This window comes from Empidonax traillii, unplaced genomic scaffold, assembly GCF_003031625.1.
Source record: "Empidonax traillii isolate 1590-97213 ecotype Southwest subspecies unplaced genomic scaffold, ASM303162v1 scaffold46:size3806547, whole genome shotgun sequence".
In the NCBI taxonomy this organism is placed as follows: Eukaryota; Metazoa; Chordata; class Aves; order Passeriformes; family Tyrannidae; genus Empidonax; species Empidonax traillii.
In genome coordinates this window covers 2281493-2304301 of record NW_020955239.1, presented here as the reverse complement: position 1 = coordinate 2304301, position 22809 = coordinate 2281493, and the positions used below count along the sequence as shown (strand labels likewise).

Sequence of the window (22809 nt, the reverse complement as noted above, 5' to 3'; positions counted from 1 at the left end):
CACTGCCTCCTCATCCCCGGCTGCGAAAGGACACCCTTTTGTGAAATACCTGGAGAGTGACTAATGAAAAGCCCTGAGTGAATGTTAAATATTACTTCATTAATACTGTTCTAACCAGAGGCAATTATTTTAGGGGACAGTAGAGCTACAGGAGCTAATTACTCCTTGGGGGAAAAAAGTTTGGGTTATGTTATGGTAGGAGGAACCTGTATCTGAAAGGAGAGAGGTAGTGGGGGAAGCCTTCCGTGAGCAAACAGTGGCTTTGCAAGCTGGATTTCCCTCGCAGACAGATTCTTTCTGGTCCCTCTGAAATTGCCTGGAAGTCACAGGAGATCCAGCAAAGATTAATGCAGACTGATACTTGCTATTTTTCCTGGAAGCTTTGGCAGCTCTGTAATTACAATCGGTGCGTCTGAATCTCCCTCTGGCCCCTGTGCACTGCCCACGAGTGACACCAGCATCAGAGAGACCCTTGCTTTAGAATTTGTCAAGCAGAACTCAGCTGAGAAACCAAACCTGCCCTGCTGCATTTCTTCTTTTGGCAATGAGGAATATTCCTTCACTGAACCACTTCCCCTTGTCCTCTGTAGCTGGAGCCTTAGGGACTCCAGAGCGCAGCATGGCTCGTAGACCTGTGATCCAAGAGATACATTTGTAGAGGAATGAGGGAACCATATTTCTATAGCATAATGTATATATATATTTATATATATAAAAACGAAATAAATGAGCTGGCTTGCAACACTAGGTGGCAGAGGTGGGATCTGTTCTGCTCTGAGCGCTGTCCTATAAGGCATTGCTTGTTTAAGTACAGTCGCATTTAGTTGGAGCTGCAGGAGAGAGACAGAGAGATTCTCTGTGTTTACAGCCAGCACAGCCTACGGTGGAGCATCTAACCTGGCCCCCCCTTTCTCCAGCACTTGAAGGGGAGAGTGCGAGGTTATTTGGGAATCTGGCCACCGTAGGTCAGCTTGCGCTGCGACTGGATTGTCAGAGCTGGTAAAGCAGAGCCCAGAGGGACTGAAGGGAGACACGAATCCCATTTTCTTTGAGAGGAGAGAAGGGAAAAAAAAAAAAAAAGATAAATTGAAAGAGAGAGAGAGAGAAGCGAAGAGACGGAGAAAAAGGCAGAGGAAGCAGAGCGAGTGAGAGAGAAGCATGAGGACCTACTGGCTGCACAGTATCTGGGTGCTGGGCTTCTTCCTGTCCCTCTTCTCCTTGCAAGGTATGTGATGAGTTCTTTCTTGCAGTCTCCTCAAACCATTCTGCTTCAATTGAGGCTGATGGACTGAGGATGGCCTGAAACATGGAGCTGGAAGCTAGAGCTTCCTCTTCCCCCCTCTTCCCCTACAAACCTTCCCCCCACCTCAGGAAACAAGCCAAGGAGAGATCACTGCTGGTGAATCCTATGGTTAGAGGGCACTGCATGTGACTGACTTTGCTGCTGTATTTATGCTTTTGCAGAGGGGAAGTTGGGGGGGGGTGGTGTTCAGTAAGATTTGCAAAGCAAAAGAGTAGTGGGTGAAGGTGGATATCCCCTCCATCCACAACCAATGTTTCTCATCAGTTTGGGTCACAAGTACTGATTCTCCTGGATTCTTCACTTTCCTGAGGAGATATGTGTTAAGTTTCTTTTTTTATTTTTGTTTGTTTGTTTGTTTGTTTGCTTTGTTTTGGTTTTTTTTTAAATTATTTTTATTTTGGTTTTGCCCAGAGAGGGGGAGGTTAGAGGAATCTCTATGCCTCTGGTCTGTCTGCGAAAACATTATGTCCTTCCCTCTACCAGGGGGGAAAAAAAAAAAAAGAAAAGAAAAAAAGAGAGAGTGATGGAGGAAAACCAGAAGAAGAAAATTTGTTGGGTATGGGGTTTTGTTCAGTGGAGAATTGCCAGCTGGGTTTCTTGCTTTAAGAGCCAAGTGTGAGTATGGAATTTAGTTTGAAGTGATGACAGGCATGCTAGCTGGTTTTGAGATGCTTTCTGTAAACAGGAGTTAAGGGTTAATGCATCCCATGCTGTATATATAAATACATGTCCCATATGTACATATAAGCACAGTTCTCCAAATTGCAGCTTTTACATGATCCACACTCATTTATACACACCAGTGGTCCTTCACTTACACACACATACACACACTCATGAATATAGCAGGCAAGATGAATAAACTTACTCTGACACATACAGTTTTAGCTCCCTAGCACATTCAATTCCTGGAGCGTCTGCTTCTCTTGAGCTTACATTCTCCCTTCCTCTCTTCCCCCCATCCCTCCTTCAAGCCTCCATCCTGAAAACTAGTGCTCATGGTTGCTTACATATTAAAATCCCTTGCCTACCCTGCTGCACCAGCCTTGTGAGCCTGCATGTGTGCACACATATACACACACATAGGTGAATATATAACTAAAGAACATATATGTACTCTATCTGGCCTACTGTGTGCCTCAGTCTCACATTTGTAGTGAGCTGCACCCTTAGAGGGTATTTCGCTCACACACCTTTACCACACACATACACACATGCACATACACACACCCCCCACACAGTGCTTTTCTCTCACTCTTGTGCATACTAGTGCATGAGTGCCGTATCTGGAGATGTGCCAGTCACAGCATCCTCACTTCCTCTTAGCTCATACTTTTACACACAATCTTGCATGCACTGTTCTCCTCTATTTTATGTCTACTAAGCAAATTCCCATGCAGGCAGGCTCCCTGTCACACACATGCTTTCTGTTGCAGCCTCACACCTGTCACTTCTCACATTTACTGAGTGCTCCTTTTCATATGGTCTCACTTCTTCTGTTCATGGGTTGCATACACATGCTTTTCACTGTCACATATTTCCTCTCAAACTTGGATTCTCTGAAGTCTGGACTGTGAATCCAGCACCAGCATCTTCCAGCTGACTTCCTTGCTTGCCGTGAAATGGCTATTTCTGACGGGAGAGGAGCACTTTTTTCCAGCACATAGGTTGTACATGGGGTGAAACGAGAGCCAGTTCTTGTGTAACCTAAGCAGATGATGTCAGCAATGAAGTTGTGTAGCTTGATGTGAACTTCCCTTTGCTCTGGAGGATTAGGCACAGACCTGTCAGGAAAGATGGACACTGGCAAATAGCACTGACTCTGAACATTGCCTGTCTTTCTGATGCATGGTCTCTAGCCTGCATAGTCAATGGCGTTTGCTCCACACAGTGTTTCCAAGTCACAAGCCCTTCCTGAGTTGCAACCAGAGCATCCTGATGCTACTGCAACCAGGAGCTGTTTTTTTAGTTCTTTCTTACAGCCAGAGCTTATGCCAGTGTACAGGCACGTACGGGATTTAGCCTTCTGTTTTAGTGGGTTACTATTGCCACAGTTGTATCAGCCACTTCAATTCCGATTGAAGACATCAGGGAAGGTCTTTTGAGGGCTGTATTCCTAGCTACACCCAGAGAAAGCAGAGGCAATATAGTTGCCCTCCCCAGGTTTTGGGATGGGATCGGATGGTGAGGTGTTTGAGTGTTTGCAAACCTGGAGCTGCTTTTCTACTGCTCCCAAACTTAAGACATGGTATAAATCAGATCACTGCTGGATCTAGTTTCATAGCCAGCAGTAATTTCCTTTCTCTAGAATGAAGGGTGAGAGAATGGTAAGCAGGAATATTGGGGCTGCTTGGGAGGAGCATGGCACCTCACAAGGAAGCCTGAAGATGTTTGAAGGAGTTAAAAAAAAGTGAGAAAGTACTGAGCCCTTAAAAAGACCCAACAAAGTAACACAACGCCCCCCCCCTCCCCCCATATTCATTTTAAATTAATTGTTATTCACTGAAAGCCTTGGTAACCAGGCTCGAACACTTCTGTAACCCTGCTGAGCACAACTCTGTGGAGCTCTTACCCCAGGAAACTGCAGTATTGCCTTTGACAGGCAGTGACCCATCGGAACGCTTCCAAGAGCTTTGTGAGCACATCCCTCTGGAGCCAGCCAGCTGAGCCTGTACCTCTGCAAGCCATCCAAAACTTGTCTGTGCCTTCTCTCCCCTTTTTCCTTGCTGTCCACTTGGGGGTGTACCGGTGAACGCAAAAGCAGCTCCTTGCCTTTCTTCGTTCTCCCACAGCCACCAAAAGCGGGGGAGAAGGGGAGCGATGCTGGCACTGTCAGGCACGGACAAGCTGAGGCTGAATAGCAGGCGATGGGGGTGTAGGGAGGAAGCACAGCTGAGGCTGGCAGGAGACCTATGGGCTCCACTGTGCCAAGTGGCCGCACAGGCTGCCTCCTCCAGCGCCTCTGCCAGGGGAAATGCAAAGGGCTGCCTGTCCCCCGCCCGCCTGTGTTCAGGGGCTTTGGCACAGAGAGGCTTTGCTCCTTCCCCCTCAGGTTAGATGCTCCAAGTCTTGCACAGAGGATATTTTTTCCCCCCCTAATCATTATGTTTCCTTAATTTTGTGGCTCAGGATTCTTGCATTTCCCTGCTGCTGCCCTTCCAGTCCGCGCTGGGAGGCAGGTGGCTTGGAGGCGGAATGGTTGTTCCTCCTGCATGGTGCACTGGCCTTCCTGCCCTGTGGGGGCTGGAAGAATAAAAGTACCTATAAACCCCAGCACTGCCGGTGGGTGGGATTTTCTAGTGGTATGCTGCAGCTTTTTCTTCGAATGGATTAATTTCTTAGCACAGTGTGCTTCAAATATTCTGACAGAGATCGGATTCATAAATTGGACTCAAAAGCTGAATTTTTCTTTTTCTTTTTTGTTTCCCAAGTCAAAAATTGGGTGTATGTAGATGGGGAGGAGAAGCAAATGATTAGGGTCTACCAAAGATTGCATTTTGATAATTTAGAAGAATTTTGTGTTGATATTTTCACTTTTACCTACAATTACTCTAACTTAGCTGTCAATATGAAAATTAGTTTTGATTTCCTCACCCTGAGCATTTTATTTAAAAAAAAATGAATGCCTTGACAAATTATACAACATTTCCTTCAGCATTGCTTTACATTGAAAAATTCTTCTAAACAAACCCTTTCTCTTGAAAAATAGCAGCTGTTTCAAATCAGCAATTTGCTTAAAAAAAAAAAAAACAAACAAACAACCCAGCTTGCTTTAATTAACCCCCCCTAAAACTCCACCTCATTGGTTAATTGTAGAAGACTTAAAAAAAAAAAATTCAGGTGCTTCCACACCCTATTTAGTAAAGTAGATGGTTTAGAAAAGGACGGGGAGAACTGGCCTGCGTAATACTGGCAGCATTTATTTATAACGTATTTTTTGAGCTGCTCAAGGGTGTTCTTAAATTGGGAATGAGTCTGACGAAAGAAATCACAGAAGCACTCGGGTAAGTGGAATAGGATGCTGTAGGGTGGTACACAGTACAAATGTTATCTGTAAAGTCTCATGTTTTATAACGTTACTGGACAATGCGGGTGTGAAAAATGATGTGTTTGTTAATGCACGAGGTATGTGCAATCTATATGGATGGAAGTGTGTACCCAAGTGTTTCTGTGCTGATAATGTGTAATGGATGAGGAGAAGAAAGGGAGGAGCAGGACTCTGTGTGTGTTTGTGGTGACGTTGTGGTGTGTGGGTAACAGCGTGGGGTGACTGTGATGCAGGTGGATAACATTGAGATACTGCCAACCAGAGAGGGGGGGAAAAAAAAAAAAGGGCTTTTCCTGCTGTCCTGCATATACTTTTCTTCCTATCTGTTTTCAGCTCTCTCTTGTTGAGTAAGGTAAGGGAAGCTCTCACAGGCTGGAGTGTATTGATGAGGTAACAACTCACTCAGTTGCCTTGCATTCCCTCAAATGATGAAGAGGTTCAATACCTAAAGCAAAATACTTTTTTTGTAGGCTTAAAATAGGGAAGAAGAAGAGAAGGCTTTTTATCTGTAAGTGGGTAGCATTAAAAAAAATATCCCAAGTGTTTCTTCTAGTCCTATCCCAGTGATTGTGGACCATTTGAGTCAATAATTATCACACCAGTAAGAACCCATTTCCCCTAGCTGTTGTAAACCTCGCCATTCAGCTACCTACTCAGAGAGCTTTGTTATGGTAAGTAGAAATTGGCTTCATCTTTTAGTCTCAGAGATCTCTTTTCACACAAGAGTTTTACTAGTTTTCTCAGACAAGAGTCTTAGTAGTTCTGTAATAAAGGCCTTAGTGCCAGTGGGGACACTCCTTTTTAGCCTTGGAGCAATCACATATGCTAATGGCAGTCTAAGGAGGAGATGTGCTCTCTTATAGTTACTATTTTCACCTCCTTTTTCCTCCACAAGCAAGAGACTCCTTCCAGTCAGGGTGAGGAATATGGCTGCTGTCGTCCTAGGCTGACCACAGAGCCAGTGCTTTAGGAGTCCACACCCTTACTGTGCACTGGCTGTAAATCCTGTAAGCATTTAGTAAACCAAGGTCCTTGCCTTGCTGGTATGGCCTGGACCCTTCCCTCAACAGATTTACCTGTGCAAAGCTGATTTGCTTAGGAATGGATTAGAGAAGGGATGTTAATGTGCGGCAGCTGTGTGTTCTGTGCAGTTGCCTGGAGAGTCAGGTGGGTGAGGCAATGCTGGTGATGAGGAGATGTAGCACTGCTTACTGACCTGCATGCTGTAAAGTGAGAAGAGGTGGCAAAAGGTAATTAGGAATAATGGCAAGGGAGGCCCTTTCTCTGGGCATGTCAGAATACTCGGTGGGGTTCGTTGTGGAAGAGGATGAGCTGAGGTTGTTGGCTGACAGAGATTGTTAAAGGACTGAATGATCAGAGTGAAATCTATAATGGTACCAGACAAAGGTATGTCCTGGAGGAGTCTGGGGAAAACCCTTCCTGTGTGCCTTTGAACACAGGGATACGTGTTTTGCCAAATATTATCTCCTTTGTGTGCAGGGTGCTGGTGAAAAGATGCAGAGTTTTGCTGTCTGCAGTCCCTATGGGAATCATGAGTCTTTGCCTCCTCAGTATCCCCTTTTCCTTTAAAAAGTGCATAACATAGTTTAATTTGCTGTTCAGACCAAATGAACAATGATTTTTTGACATCTGATATGTTCCTACTGCTGTTAATTTATCATTAATAAAATCAAAAATATCAAGGACAGCACAGACCATCCTGTCCCACTCTGAAAAGGAGTAGCTAAGGGCATGTGTAGGTGAGCATGTGAGAAACACAGCCCCCTCCTGGTGTCAGTGAAGGACAGAGATCCCTGCAGTCAGCATGGAAGAGAATAAAAAATGCTGGGTGTTCATGATTCTTACAGAAATAGGCAGGGAAAAGAAAAAAAAAAAAAAAGAGAAACCCAGGATTGATTCTGTGCTATGCCAATGCACTGTAGTGCTTTGGCTGATGCTGGATGTCCTGGAAGCTGAGGCATCTCCCTGTGACCTCCCTCTGCTGGTGTGGCAGCATTGCCCTGCTCACCTGAGTGGAAAGAGAGGGAACAGCACTTGCAAGGGCTGCTGCTTTAATGTCTCTGAGCTAAAGCAGTAGTCTCTCTCTCTCAGCGAAGTGTCTTGCTGGCCATATGTGCAGTCTTAAAGTTGATGGGGAGAAAGTTCTGCATGGCTACATGCTGAGGGGAAGGGGTCCTTTACACTAAACCTGCTTTTTGGTCATCTGTGAGCATAGAAGGGGATTTTTCAATAGTTGTCAGATGTAGAGGTACTGGGCTTTTAATGGTATCTCTGGAAGGAGATGGTTTTGGAGGCAATGCAAGGATATATGTACCTGGTTAAGATAGGCTGGCATGTTGCATTTATTTGAGAGGTTGGTTTGCTTTATTTAAAAGAAGATAGCATCAGAAGGCAGGCTTCAGAGGAGAGGTTTTGGCTGAAAGCAAAGATGAGTGTAACTGGAGCTGTGGGTTCACAGTCTGGGCTTTTCCAGTTCCTAGGCTATATAAAGCACCTAAAAGAAACTCTTCTAAAGATGGCTTGTGCTTGAAACCTGCTCTCTTCCCTAGAGTATGCCTGTGTGTGACCTCATGGATACAGGTTTCTTCATTTCTTACAGGTTTGGCAGAGCTCTCCCTCAAAAAGTGTGGCCCTTTCTTTTTTTTCCCATGATGTGTTCTTGGCGACTGGGACAAGATAGATGTGGCAGGCAGGCCATGAGCAGTGGGATAAGGGAGGGAGTGAAGGAAGAAGTAAGCAAGGAGACAAACAGAAGTCTGTGGGTCTTTCCAACTGGGAAATCAATAGTATATGAGTATGCAATGAAAGTGTGTAATCAAAGCTCCCTCCCCTTTGCCCCTTAGCACTTACATTGATGGTGAGTTGCAGGCCAGAACCAATTAATCCTTACAACCTGCTAGGACAATAACTATTAATATTTTTCTGCATGCACTCTGGTTGCTGCACCTGCGTGGATCCTGGCTGTGCTTGGCCCTCAGCAGCTGACCCAAAGCTATGCCAAGAGAGCAAGACTCTTTCTGATCGAGAGCCTTGCAGCGAGTGTGCTGTGTTACCTGACTTCTACTTTTTGTGGACGTGTTGGAGAGGCTGACTGTGGGGATATACACTTGAGTGTCTGAAAAAGGAGGGTTTTGCAGGCAAGGGTTTGCCTGCAGGAAGCAGGGTCGATTTAAAGGGGCATCTGAGAGATTTTTGATGTGTAAATGTGTTTACACTTGTGTCATATGGGTGCATCTTCTTGTATGAGTATCTACTCTTTGCCTTGTAAAGCTACTTTGTACGATGGGATCACGACATCCAGTTTTATTTAGGCCCACATAAATGGTCTGTGCATGAAGGTATGACCAGAGGCCTTTGAATAGCTCTTCTTTGACTTTTAGGAAGGTGCATATACGAGACAGAAGATGATTTATATATATATATATATATATATATATATATATGCATGAACCTGTATTTGAGTGTGCACATGTGATAGAAAATGCATAAGTCGTGTGGTAAAGATGCTTGGGCAGTGTTAACCAGTCTAGTTCAGAGTTGTGTTTCATGCAAGAGAGTTGTCATGAATGTTAGTGCAAGTGAATGCAGTATGATTGCTGATAGGAATATCTGCATAGCTATGTGTGCTTTCAGAGTGACCATTATTCATAGCAGATTTGCATCCTATCTTGACATGGCAAGAGATTGTTGCAGTGAAACAGAATTTTTTTCTCTGTAGCTTGGCTGTCCTTTCTCATGTCTCTGTGATAGCCTCAGTGTAAGGTGGCAACTTAGTCATGCTTCAGTCATTTGGGCATGAAATACAGTATAAAGAGTGGAAAAGACATGTTTGACTCCTACGCTTTCATGGGAGAGTTTCTGGGAATAGAGGAAGGAAGAAGATAAAAGGAGGCTTTCCTACATGTACAAGTTGCAGTATTTTAATTAGACCAACATATTCAAAAATAGTACAACCTGACTGAGCCAACTGTTCTTACATAGTTATGCTACTGTAGACTGTATGAGCCAAGGAGCTCTGTGCTGGATACAACCTGAGGCAGTAATCCAGAAAGTCTGTACTCTGGCTGTACCTGCATTAACACAGCCTTGATGGTTTAGCTTCCTCAACTGCAAGGTTTCTGTCCAGCATGGCTGTGTTTTGTTGAGTCTCAGTTGAGGTAGCAGAGTAGAATAGACCTGACTGCAGGCATGCCCCTGTGAGACATTCTGCACTTCTAAATCTCCTGTAGAGAAAAAGAAATTATTTGTTTGGAGAGTCATGTTGTATTGAGTCGAGGGCTTTTATGAACAGTAATTTCTCAGTGATTCAAAGAAAAAGAAATTAGTCCTGCTGGCTGAAGTGGTGTAAGAGCTATCTATAGTCTAGGCCAGCTAAATGAGGAAAGGTAGGAAACAGGGAAAGTTAAAGTGAGGTCCAGAACCCTCTCCTTCATTTCCATGTATTCTAGCTGCATACTGGTGACTGGTTTGTGAACTATCCAGCATCCACAGACACACAAGAGATTGGGCTACTGATTTAAAAACAAAAAACATAAATATATCTGGCTTCAGCATGAGGTAAATGAGCTGCGGCATTGCCCCAGAGGGACCTAGAGCTATGGTGAGCAGTGCAATCTTCCTTCTCTTTTGGTCTACTGTGTGCATAGAGGAAAGGAAGAAAATGCCATTCTGTCTGGCCTTTCTCTATCTGTCCTGACCTAAATCTTTGTACCACCAGCCTTTCCTTCAGGCTTCAAGGAACCTTGCAAGATCTTTACTTGTAGGCTCTGATCATCCCCTGGTCAATCTGAAGTTTCTGGTCTCTCTCTTCTTCCTTCTGCTGCCCAAAAGGACCCAAACCACCACAAGAATTGAAAGAAGATACCCCAAGCTGTCCTGGATGCTGAATCATTGCTGTAGCTTCTGAAGGAGGAACAGTGGTGTGAAATGTACTGGGAAGACAGAAGACTTCAAGCCCCTTCTTTCCTTGCCATGCAGCAGGGTTAGTTAGAATACCAGTTTTGAAGTTCTTTCAGAACTGGGGATGCTAAGTGAGAAGAGGCTATGAAATTATTGCAGGCTTAGGAAGACCTTGATCCAGAAGAACTCTTTCCTTGGTGCCGTGGCTCCCCCACAGATGCCCCAGGAGCTGGCAGGAACCTTGACAGGTTTCTTCCTGAAGTTCTCCAGAAGTTTGGAGCAAAGCAAAAAGTTTTGCAGAATGTCTCTGCTTAACCAAAATGGCATCTTTCTAGTAAGGAATAAAAATGTGTTTTGTTGAAAAAAATCCAACCCGAGTTTCAAGAACAGATTAAGGCACAAGTGCTTAAAGGCTTTCCTGTGATGTGTTATCTTCTATCATAAGACTAAATCAAAGTCTCAACTGTCATCTAAAACAAAAAAGTTCTGAAAATTGTAACCTTTATAGGTGCAACCAAAAACTTGAAAATATGATCTGAGTGCAACCAGTAGCTGGTGTGTGTCTTCAGTCTGCAGACAGCTGAAAGGACATCCTCAGGGATATATCATCCTGTTTATTTCCCTAGAGAGTTAGGTCTGACCTTCTCCTGCTAATGCCTCTTCGGGAACGGTTTTCAGTAGGGCCAGCAAAGAGTATAGTAGTCCTGATCCTCTTGACCAAGGCTTAGGAACAGTTTCTCTGAATGAAAATGCTCAGGGAAACCACTGTTGCCATGATTGCCTTAGTAGTTCAAAAGTAGAAGCAGACTTTTTTTTATATAATTTACAACTACTTGATGAGACTGGAACCTAAGGAGTGTTCAACCAGTGGAAGGGATTTAGATTATGTTGCAGATTGTGTTTGTATTGGGTAATAGGAATGCTTGTTCACTTTGGATTGTGACCATTCCTGGGCCAATCATGAATTGTAAGACTGGGGCAAACAGTGGAACAGATTCAAAAGAAGACTTTGTTTAAACAGGAGTTGTAATGGCTGTACTGAAGATCTACCCTTGCTTTTGTTTGGAATTGGATTTCCTTGAAAGAGACCTAGCTGATGTCACCGGGGAGGAGGGAATGTCTGTTGTGCAAAGTTCGTGTGATGCTGTGTGATGTGTCTGAGGCAGAGGATGAGCATGTGCATGTGTCTGTGTGTGCACCACATGTGCGGGGCCTGTGCTGTGATCACCAGAATTACAGTCTAGCCAGATAACGAGCTGTTGTTGTTTACAGCACTTGGTTCCGGGCACTTCAATTCCAGAAAGATGTAAACAAAATTAGAGGGAATTCAGAGGATTGCAAGGAGAATGATTAAGGGGCTGGAGGGACTGACTTATGAAGAATGCTTGTGAGAGCTAAATATATAGCTGTTTTGGCTAAATGACTAAAGAGGAGCTATGCTAATGATCTAGGCATACTGGGAACACATGAAGAATTGTCTAGTGTGGACTTGGAGCTAGAAGAGCCTCTCATGATAGAAAATTTGGAGGCGGAAAGAAAAAATTGGCAGGAGAGAAAAATACTTAATGGAAGAAAGCGATTAGGTGGTGATATAGCTTTGTTAAGAATTGTGGTGGAATTGCTGTCATTTGGGATATCTGAAGTTTGGCTGGGCAGAACCCTGGAGAATAATCCATGCACTACAAGCTTGAAAAGGTCCCTTGAGAGACAGTCTAGATGCCTTAATAGATTTTTATGCTGTCATTAATTTCTGAATCACGGCTAATACTTCCAGTCTGACAAAGAACCATATTCTTTAAAGTATTTATCTTTCTTGCCATGCATTATTTCTGTTGTTATGCAGATACTGGCACAAGACACATGAGGAAGTCTTCTGCTATATTAACAGTTTAAATCCTGGTTATATCAACTGCTTAATTTAAAGACTTTCCCCTACCTCTCCTTCCTTCAATGGAGTGTTTATTCAGATTTGTCTGATAGATGGGAAAAAGTAGCCTTCTGGATGACTTGAAAACCCAATATATGTAACTCTGTCCTGTACACTGTGTTAGGCTTTAACAAATTTCTCGTTGCTACTTATGACACACGTTCTGTTCTTTCTTTATCTCACACATTTTCAAAATGTGTAACTGAACAGTGGACTAGTTGCTTCAGGGTCAGAAACTGATGTGGTTGAGCCTGTAGCATTCTGGGCATGTCCCAAAAGCTGAGTCATCCTAGGACTTCAGAACTGGAGGGAGGCCTTTGAGGGAGGCAGACGTAGAACAAAATGGTAGGAGATGGCTAAGATGATCAGTGGTGCAGGGGGATCAGCCAGCTGGTTTGCTCTTCTCTCACCTACAACAGGAATGAAAGTGAAATGGGTGGTGTTGGCTGCTTGGTTTAATGCTTTCTTACGGAAGAGAACAGACAGAATTGAGAGGGAGTTTTGTAGCAGATGTTGTACTGGCTGGCACCATGGACTTCCAGAGGTAAAAAGTATTGCAGCTTGAGTGAAAAAGCCAGGACACATAACAGGAATTATCCAGAATGAACATTATTTGTGCCATGGATGCCGACCCAGAGAGAGTTCATCACAGTTTATTAGCTCAGGTACAGGACTATCCAAATTGCAATCTGTTTCCTGGGCAGGAAGCAAGGAGCACTATTTTGCACTGCATGCAGTCCAAACTGTTCAGTGGTGCTGGATCTTTCCCAGTCTGTGCAAGGCTTGCTCGAGGGTCTCAGCAGCCCAGCAGTGCCAGGGAACAAAGTGTGGAGACAGCTGACTCTGGATGTAAATTGTTGCTATTTAGGTTGGACTTTCGACTAGCCTTGGTGTGTGCAAGGTGCCTTGGTTGTAATGACATCTTCACCCTATTCACCCTAGCAGGGTGGGAGAGCTCGTTAGCTCAGATGTGGTGCAACGGGAGTGCAGTTGGGCTTGGGCTCTGAATTACAGACAAGAAACATTGTAGACTTGAGTTGTTTTCCTGAAATTTCTGGGGTTTTTTCATGTCATAATCTCCTCTTAAGAAATAAGTAAGTTCTGGAAAGGATACAAGCTCTTTCCCTCCCCACTCCCCCACCTTTGCTTTAAGTAGACATTCTGCGTTTGTGCCAGAATGGAAGAACAGGGAGATTTGAAAAACTGAGCAAAAGATGATGAAGTGGAGAAGATTAGAGACTCCAAAGGTGATAATCTGTGTTGGCAGAGATGAGTCGCTGTTGAATGGTAGGTGCATGCTCATGGTGATGGAGAATTAAAATTTGGTTCAAAGACCAGTGGACATAGTATTTTCTGTATTTCAATTACTTGGGCAATCTGTGTACCCTCTAGTGGCATGACTCATAGAGGGAGATGGAGAACCACTTCTCCTACCATTACTCAGTGGCAGTGTCACCTGAGAAGTTGGACTACCTGTTTAGAGCCCAAAGAATGAGGTTTCTCAGCCCTAGCTCACTGCTGAGAGAGGAGTGGGGTGAGAGCAAGATAACTGGTCTAGTAATTGTGTTTGTTGCTTGCAGGAAATTGATTTGTTACAGCACCTTTGAATCATTGTTCTGTGGGATTTTGCTAATCTCATTCTAACCCTGGCAGAACATTTGTTGCTTTGCACCCAGCAGCTGAGTCAGAGCGAGATGCTGCTGCCTCCTTCAGTTATTGGTGCAAAGGCATAGCAGCAGGAGACCTTGAAAAAGATTCCTGCTACTGGTTGTACAGGATAGAGCTCTGGGTCAACTCTGCACAAACTGCAACTGTGAAAGGAAGAGACCCAGACTGTTATAAGAAAGAGGACAGTTGGTGGCAAACTTGTGGTTGTATTGCTATGTGATGAACTTCTGAAGAAAAATCTAAGCATTTCAAAGCAAAAATCAAAAATATCCTAGGCATCGATTCCCTAAAATTCCTGTCTAGATGTCTAATAGCATCACTATCTAACAGCAAACTTCATAGGGAGATTCTTCTCAAAGTGATTTTTTTGTTGTTTTTTTCTGTCACTCACATGTTCGAAATAAGTGAAAAAAGTGGATTGACACTATTTAGTCACTACTTTTGTTAGTAGCCAGAAATGATGCTTTAAAAATGATCGTGCACGTACTTAAACAAACTTTTTGGGAAAATGTTGTTGTTAATGGAAAACTTTACAAAGAAGGAATTTCATGGCTAAAATGGCCTTTCTGAAAGCAGTGAAGACATATTGCACTGGCTTAGAATTAAAGACATTCAGATCTCTGTTTCTGTTCCAAAATAGAGCAGGATCTGGAATGTGGTTATCCCACAGTTCAGAAAGCAAATTAATCCCTGGCTCTGGCCTGCTTTGGAGAGGTCTGATTTTTCTCTCTAAGTTGCATTTTTAGCTACCATACATGTTAGAGGCTTGCATTACTTGCTAGATAGTGGGTAAACAAAAAAGGTCTGTACCTGCCACACAGACACAGGTAAAGAGACTCACACTGCCAGAGTTCCAGATCTCTGTGCTTTGGCTTGCTGCACTGGAGGCCATGTGGTGGAAGAGCCCCCACTTATCACAACAGATGGCTGAGAAGTGCTTGTTGGCTCTATGGGCAGAGGTGGCAGCAGCAGCACACAGTCTTTGCAGGTATCTCAGCAGCCAGTATTGGGGATGTTGCTGTGGCCATAAAAAGAGAGCTGACCAAATCCCTCTGTATTGCCCTTGGCAGTTTTGGAGCTGGGCAGCTCTGCTGCATTTGTAAAATGTTCAGTGTGGTGTCTGCCCTGCAGCTTCCAGTCAGTGTGGCCAACTTGTTTTTTGCTGCTGATGTTGCCTTGCTGCAGCTTCAAGGAAGGGAAAAACATGGGTCTGTTCTTTCATCTCACTGCATTAAACTTTAATCAAATATCCCAGTTCATGTTTCTTATTTCTGCAGCTTTATGACCAAAACAAGAGACGAAACATGTATTCGTAGTAAACCTGAGTAGTCCAACAGTTTCCATGATGTCTGCCTACTGCAGCAGGGTTATATTGAGAAGGTATGGCCTAATGTTTGTTAGAAACCACGAAATTCTGCATTGGAGTTCAAGTTCTGGTCTGGTCTTGTTTGTTGTTGTGCATAGGTTTCCTAATACCTCTTGAATTTTTGCTTTTGGGGAGTTTTCTGTGGGGAAAAAAACAAGGAATAAAAAAAATAACTGTAAGGGCTATTTGTCTGTTTTAGGTAGACCCAATGTGGAGTCCCTAATCCAATTTCATGGAGCAGAGGCTTCAGGCTGGATTTACGCTGTATCTCTCTAGGAGGTTAAAGATGTGTCGTTCAATTTGGTCATCCTCAGCAGTACCTATTGCAGCTTGAGGCTACAAAAATCCTAAACTGGTACATATCTTTGAGGGGAAGAGAAAGGGGATGAGTTCTAAAGGACATGTCCTTTGATGAAAGACTGTTCTGCCCTCCTGAGTGAGGATACCTTTAACCTTCTGCTTTTTCCCAGCACTGTGAAATGCAGTTTGTTCCTGTCTTGTTTGTTCCTTTTGTCAAGGGTACTCCAAACAGTGGATCATTGATCCTTCCCAAGCAAATTTCTTATGGGGTCTAATCTGGGGCTTAGAGTTTGCATTTGGGTAGATAGGAACATTATTTAGCTTACAGAAACTATAGGACCAGTGATATGAATGCAAAAAGCAAAACATCCACTCAGATTCTCTGATTCAATAGTGTCTTGCAGAGCAGACTGGCAGTTAGAAGAAACACTTTTTCATGCATAAACTTGGGTGCCTTTGAGTTGCAAATGATGAAGAGACAATAAAACACACATTGCCACTTTCATAGGGATACCTTTAAAACTAGAACTGCACTTTCAATTAACTCTACCGTATGTGGCCAGAGTCGACAGTGCATAAAACTTTGATAATTCCACATTTTAAAAATGTATTGGGAACTCTCATTCGTATATCTTCACTGAAAATTTCATGAATTGCACATTTCCTGGTGTTAGATGTTCAATAAACTTAAATTATGTAGCAATTTGCATCTAGAAGGTTTGCTTTAAAACTGAAGACTGGCTACTTCTCTTCTGGATTGAGAATAGCTCTTTCTTTTTATGCCTCGAGCAATTAGAATGGACAATCTTGTTTGAAAATTGTTGGAGATCTGTACTGACCACTTTTTAGGAAATCTCTGATATGAAGAAGATATGTAAGGTATCAGCAAATAGCTGGACACAACTGTATCCCTCTTGTTTGAGCCTGATGTTGTGTTTTTGTTCATTTCATGAGCATCTCAGATCTATTCAGAAATTTTCCAGCAAAACTTTTCTGTATTTTAATATATTTTCAACTAATTGGGGAACTTGAGACTAGAGGGGAGAGCAAATTTGAATGAATCCAGTTTGTGAAATCCCAGGTGGCAGCTATTAGCAAAGAGTACTTCTTCTACAGGAGTAGTCAGGTTGCTGGGAACATCTTCCTAGATCCTAGAGTCCCAAGGTGAACTCCCAGTTTGAGAAGGAGAAAATGTGGGGTGTTCTGTCTGCTGATACAGACAAATTCCTGGAGTGCCCTCCAGATCTCAAGCAGTGTACTATTTCCATGCCCTATCCCCAATTTGTGCTTTTGTCTGAGTGACCTCAAAGGAATAACATGTGGTGTGAAGAGGAAGGCTTTAAACAAAGCTCTCTGGAGCCATTTCTTTCCTTTCAGTAATCTCATTTCAAAGTTTTTCATGGTTACCCAGCTTTCTTATTCTCCTTGTCCTTACTGCGACCAAGCTGAGGGTATAAGCAAGTTGTACCACACTCCTGCTTTTTCATAAATGATCTCTATGCTCAACTATAGATGAAGAGTAAGGACGAAAAATCAGAGCCATATGTAGTCTTGTGTCCCAGGACAATGGCAGTCCTAGGATAGCGCTGCTGCTGACAAGCATCCCTTCTCATGGTGATGTGTTGATCATGACCATGATGGCTTGTAAGAGGCATCTCAAAATTGTGTCAAATATCTCAAACAGTGCTCTTAATCAGAAGATAGCTTGCACTTTCTCCTGCAATACTGCTTAGTGATTTCCATCACCAGTGACATCTACTGATATAAAGAAAACATGATTAAAGAAAGCATGCTTTTGTTTGCCAGCCACCAAAAAAAAAAAAAAAAAGCCTCGGCCCTGTTAATCCCAGCTGACCACGTACAAACCAAAGGTTTAAGATATTTCACTAAGGTTGTGAGCTGGGTCGGTGGCAGAGCAAAACCTGGATAATTTGTTCCTTATCTGGTCTCCTTGCACAGCACTCCTGTGCCAAGTGCAGTACTTCCCTAGCTTGAGTCTCCTTGGGCACTGCAAGGGGCAATGCTGGTGACACAAAAGGTGAAGCAGAGAGCTGTGAAGTGCAGGGAAGTGGTCATGGAGAGGGAAGCTCCCTGGTGTCTGTAAGAAGATGTGGGGAAGGTGTCAAAGAAGGAGCAGGGGCGCATTTGACAATAGTATGGGGAGGAGGGGAACACGAGTGTATCTGACAAGCTTTTGAAGCACTGTGTGCTTAATGGTAGCTCCTGCAAAGACACAGGCTGCAAAAGCCATCAAGAGAAGATGGCTTCTCCCAGGGCCCTTGCAGCTGCACCAGGCTATGATAACAGAAATTAACTTCATCTCCTTTGTCTTGCATTCCAAGGGCCCCAGAATAGTAGTTATGAAAACAGTGCTGTTTAATATTGTCTTTGATCGAGCAATCCAACGGGAGCCCTGGGCTTGTTCTGCTTGGCTTTGTTAGTTTCAGACCCCAAGGCAACAAGCCGTTGCCTTCAAAGCCCAGGCAGGGCTGCATTAAGTGTGAAGAGCACAGCAGAAATCCCAGTTTGTCAATTCAAATGGCACTCACCTACTAGCAATGCCTGTATATTTAAATCCACAGCAAAGTGTGGGAAGCGGTGCACACACCGTTATCCCCTCTGGAAAGAGCATGTCTCAGGAGCTAGCAAACAAGGCAACACCCTCAAAATACAGCAATGCGGGGTGGGTTTTTCCTGGTATTATTCAGTTTGAATATGCTGCTTTTTTTATTTGCTGCCAATTGGTCTCCCAGTACACTGCAGCCAGGCAAGGGGTGTGTGATGCAGGAGGACAACAGTGCTACATCACTGGAGAAGAAAGTTTGCATTTGTCACCTTCAACTCCCTATGATACAGGTGTGCATCTTTCCTTCAGCTGCCGTGTGGGCACCACATGCACACTTTGGCCAAGACCTCCATTTTAGTTGGATGTAAGCACTGGGAGTCACCACATCTCTGACTGATACACTTATCAGGAGTCAGTTCTTGAGGCCTTTTCTACTTCACCAGCAAGCAAAATGAAGGTAGTTATTGGAAAAGGTCAGTGCTAGTGGTGGTGTGCAGAGGGGCTTATGAGAACCAGAAACAGCTCATCTGTTTCTAGATGGGTGGCTATCTGAATGTACTATAACCCATGTTGACCCAAGTGCAGGGACTAATGGTGTGTCTGCAGGCAGTGCTGAGAGATGGAACTATGTCTTAAGGGAGGGACTGGTGCACTTTCTTTGTTTAGTCTCTTTTATTGCTTAATTATGAGACTCAATCTATTTTGTTTTCCCATCTATGCAAATCAGGGACATGATCAGCTTTTGTTAGTTGTATGAAGCTCATGAAAGTCATAAAAAGGGCAGTGACTCCTGATGCCTTGAAGAGCCTCCCTTCTCGGTTTACTTGGGACTGAGGACCATGGTGTTTAACCTTCACATCTGTGTAAACTGCATATAGTGTAGGTTTGATTATGAAATATCTTGGAACCTGGGGTGCCATTTCCCTCTTATTGTGGAAACTATGTGGCCCCACTGAAATAAAGGGGTACTATAAGTATAATATTTCAGATATACAACTTTATTATAATAAAATTTGGGAGTTTCAGAAGCAAGTAGGTTAGTGATAATATTTCGTATGACAAGGATAACACCTGCCATTACTGCAGTCAGGGTAAGATTTAGACAGGCTGCATAAACACTTCAGGTATATGTTTTCTCAAATCTGACATAAACCCATTGTTGTTTAGTTTCCAGGACCAGGAGCTCCTGAGCATTGTTAGACAGAGAAAATAGAACAAGGATCTCTATTCGGTTCTAGAAGTGCTTGTCCTAGCATTGCACATTTTTGTTTTGTTATGTGCAGTGATGCTTGACACCTCTCTTCAGTTTAGCGGACAACCAAAGGGACTAACCCTAAGGTGTGCTTTCCCGTATATTTTAGGAAGGATCAGCAGAAACTCTGGACAGCAGTTGGAGCTTTTCTAAAATTCTGCTTCATTGCTTGCCTCTTGAAGTTTTTTGCTGTTTCTCTGATCATGTTACAGTAGGACTACTATTTTCTTCTCTGTACCATGTAATGCAGCACAGTGACAGTGAAAAAACTGCATTGATCAAACAAGCAAGAAAAGCATAAACTATGGCAAAAGTTATGTTTGTTAAAGGTAACGGAAAACTGCAGAGGAGGGAGTTGCTTTGCTGTGGAGAAATAATTTATGTTCCCTCTCTAAACCTTCTTAAAGAGGTGACCGTGGTTTAAAAAAGCTTGTGCAAGTGTGGGTGGCCCTGGACTTAGTGCTAAGAGACATGACTTAGGGGTCCCCATTGCTTTGTCCTTGATAGGAACTACTCCTGTCTCAGCATTTCAGTGTCCTCTTTTGTTACAGGAGCATAGGGATTTTGGAGAATTCTAAGAGGAGATTTCAGATAGTCAGATGTTGAAGAAGTACAAAGAACTTCGTACTGATTATGAGTTACAGGAGAAAAAATTCAGTGTGTAACTTCTAGCTTCAATCCTGGATGTGTAGGAGGTGGATGGAGGGTAAAGGAGGCTGGAAATTAAAATAAGCCAATATCCTAAACTATATTTTAATTGAATTTTCAATATCTTCTCCTTGGATATTATCATAGCAGACATTAAACCCGTGCACATTATTCTGTAGCTGTATACTATCTACAGTAAAAGCACCAGCTATTAAAATGGGACAGTATAAAAAGCTCTTTCAGTATGCCTTCAAAATTCTTCAGTACTGTTGCTTATGCAATATTTTCTATTTCTGAAAGCTTAGAAGCCTGGAATTAAGTAAAGGAAAAGCCTTTTTAGTTTGGCAAGGCAGTTCCTCCCCACTTGACCAGTGCAAGCTCTTTCATTACAATGACAGTTGAAATCAGCCCCCTCAAATCCATGCTGTTTAATTACAAAGGAAAGCTGCAGTATTTCAGAAGAGAAAGATATGGGGTTGTTAAGATACTGGACTGATCCTCGGGGGGAAATGGGCTTAATTCCTGCCTTTGCCGCAGGCTTTCTTTAAGTTAGTCCATTAATCAGTTTGTGTCTTAGCTTACCTGTCCATGCAATGAAAATGAAGACAAAGGGAGTTCCAGAGCCATCTTCCCCCATGCATAAAAGATGCTTTCTGTGTGATAGGTCCCAATCTTCTATCTATTCTTCTACTATTGTTTGGTATAAAGGTGTCTTCTTTCTAGAAGGGAAGTTCAGCTGATCTGGGCTTTCTTTTTTTGATGTTTCTTTAGCTCCATGGATAAATATGGTACTATACCGAGTTAAGCTGAGACAAGGTCTTTGCCATAAAAACTTGCACGCGTTAAACCTATTGGATCATTCAAACCATCTTGTCAATTATTCTGACTTGTACCATGTGGAGGAAGTGTTAGCCTGTGAGTAGGTAAGGATGTGATTGGATTTTCGTTATGAGGCTAATCTTTGTTCCTTGGTACCCATCACAGACAATAAAGAATTGTTCAGTTTGGGGGGATGACTTAGCACTTTTATAATGAAGTCAACTGTATGATATTTTCTTGACTTTTCTGTGTAAAAAAACCCAAAAAACAACATATGGTGCACGCAATTTTAACTGCATAAATATTGATGAAAGCATAAAAAATTTCTTTCCCACCTCTATTTGTAGCAACAATAAAGTAAAGGGGAGGGAAGAAGAGACATTTTGTTCTCCTGGAATTGTTGACTCAAGATCAACACAACTGGATCAAGATGAGTTAACTAGGTTTTGATTTTAAAAGTTAGGATTCCAAATAATGAGATTAAAATGGTTCATGGACTTGTTCCAGTGAACAATTTCTGGAGGTGTAGGCTTTCATTTAAAAAAAAAAAAAAAAAAACAAAAACAAAACATGTAATGCTGTCTTTAAAAATGTCTCTATCCCTTTTCCCATACCAAGAGGAAGTTTGATCTTTTCACAGATCCCTGGAGAGTTCTGTTATTGGTGAAAAGCAAGAAGTTTCCATCAAATGCTAATTAGAGAAGCTGTCTGGAAATTGCTATTTATGTAAATTAATATTTTTCAGAGATTGCTCAGTCCCTGAGTGCTTTCTTTGGTAGGGGGAAAGGTAAAACAACTACCCTTCTGTTCTACTTTACTACATGCAGGAGAATAGCAAAAAGGATGGTTGCCTCTCTTGTTTTGCTCTTTGAACATCAAAGACCATGGCCAGACCATTACTCTATGGCTCTCCTCAAACATTTATAAACTGCAGCAGTGTTGGAGCTGTGTATTGGCTGGATCACAGGAAAGCAGGGATCACGATGCACTGTTGCGATAAGGACATGCAGAGAGCAATGGAGAAAAAGAATTTGGGAAGATCATAAGGAAAGCTGTAGAGCTGAGCCCATTTGTGCCCCTTACCTGGCTGGCCAAGGTCACATCTGTGGCTTACCAAAAGCATTGGAGTGTATTGCAACATCCTTCTGAAAGCTTTGTTACGCACCATTCTCACTCCACCTTTTAACTTTTTTAACTTTTGCAAGATGTCTGGGGTAAAACAAAGGTCCTTCACAGCCCTGCGCAACCAGAGTTGGCATTTTCTTGTGTTTGCAGTAGCCTGATGAGACAATGCGTGAGGGAGGTTGCTATGCTTCTCATGTATTTTGTAAGAGGAAGCAAAAATCTTCAGTGACAAACTATTCTTCTTATATTTTGTGACAAAGACTGGAAGCAATTCTGTTCAGTCACTGAACTCACCTTGACTCATCTCACGCAAATGCCATAATTCAGAAGTTCTTAAAAAGTAGCGTGCAGTACACAGCCATTGCCTATGAATCTGCACCATCTGTGGTGTTTTCACTGAACTGATGGAAAAGGTGCAGGGTATCCCTCAGGAAACAAAAGGCAGCCTCTGAATTATCAATTCAGTAATTCTGGAGCAATCACTTCTTTGCCAGGAACAAGGCTTCTGTATTACTGGTCTACTGTGTAATTAGTGACTAATGGAACAACAACCCCCAGTATATTAATTGCTATTGTAGCTGTATACAGAGCATTGTTCTCTCTGTGACAGACATATAAATTGTGTGCAACTATGTTGTCCCTTTCAGAGCAGCTCTCTCTAGAGTTGGGTGTCAATAATCAAATGCAGCTGTTCCTTGAGGAAAGAAAATGTTGCCTTTAAGGGCTTGTCTAGTCAGGAGCACATGGGAAAGTTGATCTGAATTAAGTAACAAGGTGGGTTTCAAGTGGATTATGTAAAATGTATTGAAGTGATGTGTGCATGCACACTTGTTTGGAATTAAAAGTGGCCTTCATTTGATTCTGTTT

The 22809-nt window shown here is 42.9% G+C and overlaps 1 protein-coding gene across 1 annotated transcript in view; it reads left to right on the top strand.

Moving 5' to 3' along the window:
- The first annotated feature begins 785 nt into the window (after positions 1 to 785).
- LSAMP (limbic system associated membrane protein) overlaps positions 786 to 22809 on the top strand; it is a 1013573-nt gene continuing 991549 nt past the window's right edge. The window contains exon 1 of the mRNA XM_027878851.1: positions 786 to 1225. Coding sequence (XP_027734652.1) covers positions 1159 to 1225 — 67 coding nt within the window. The 5' untranslated portion in view covers positions 786 to 1158. The remainder of the gene's footprint in view (positions 1226 to 22809) is intronic.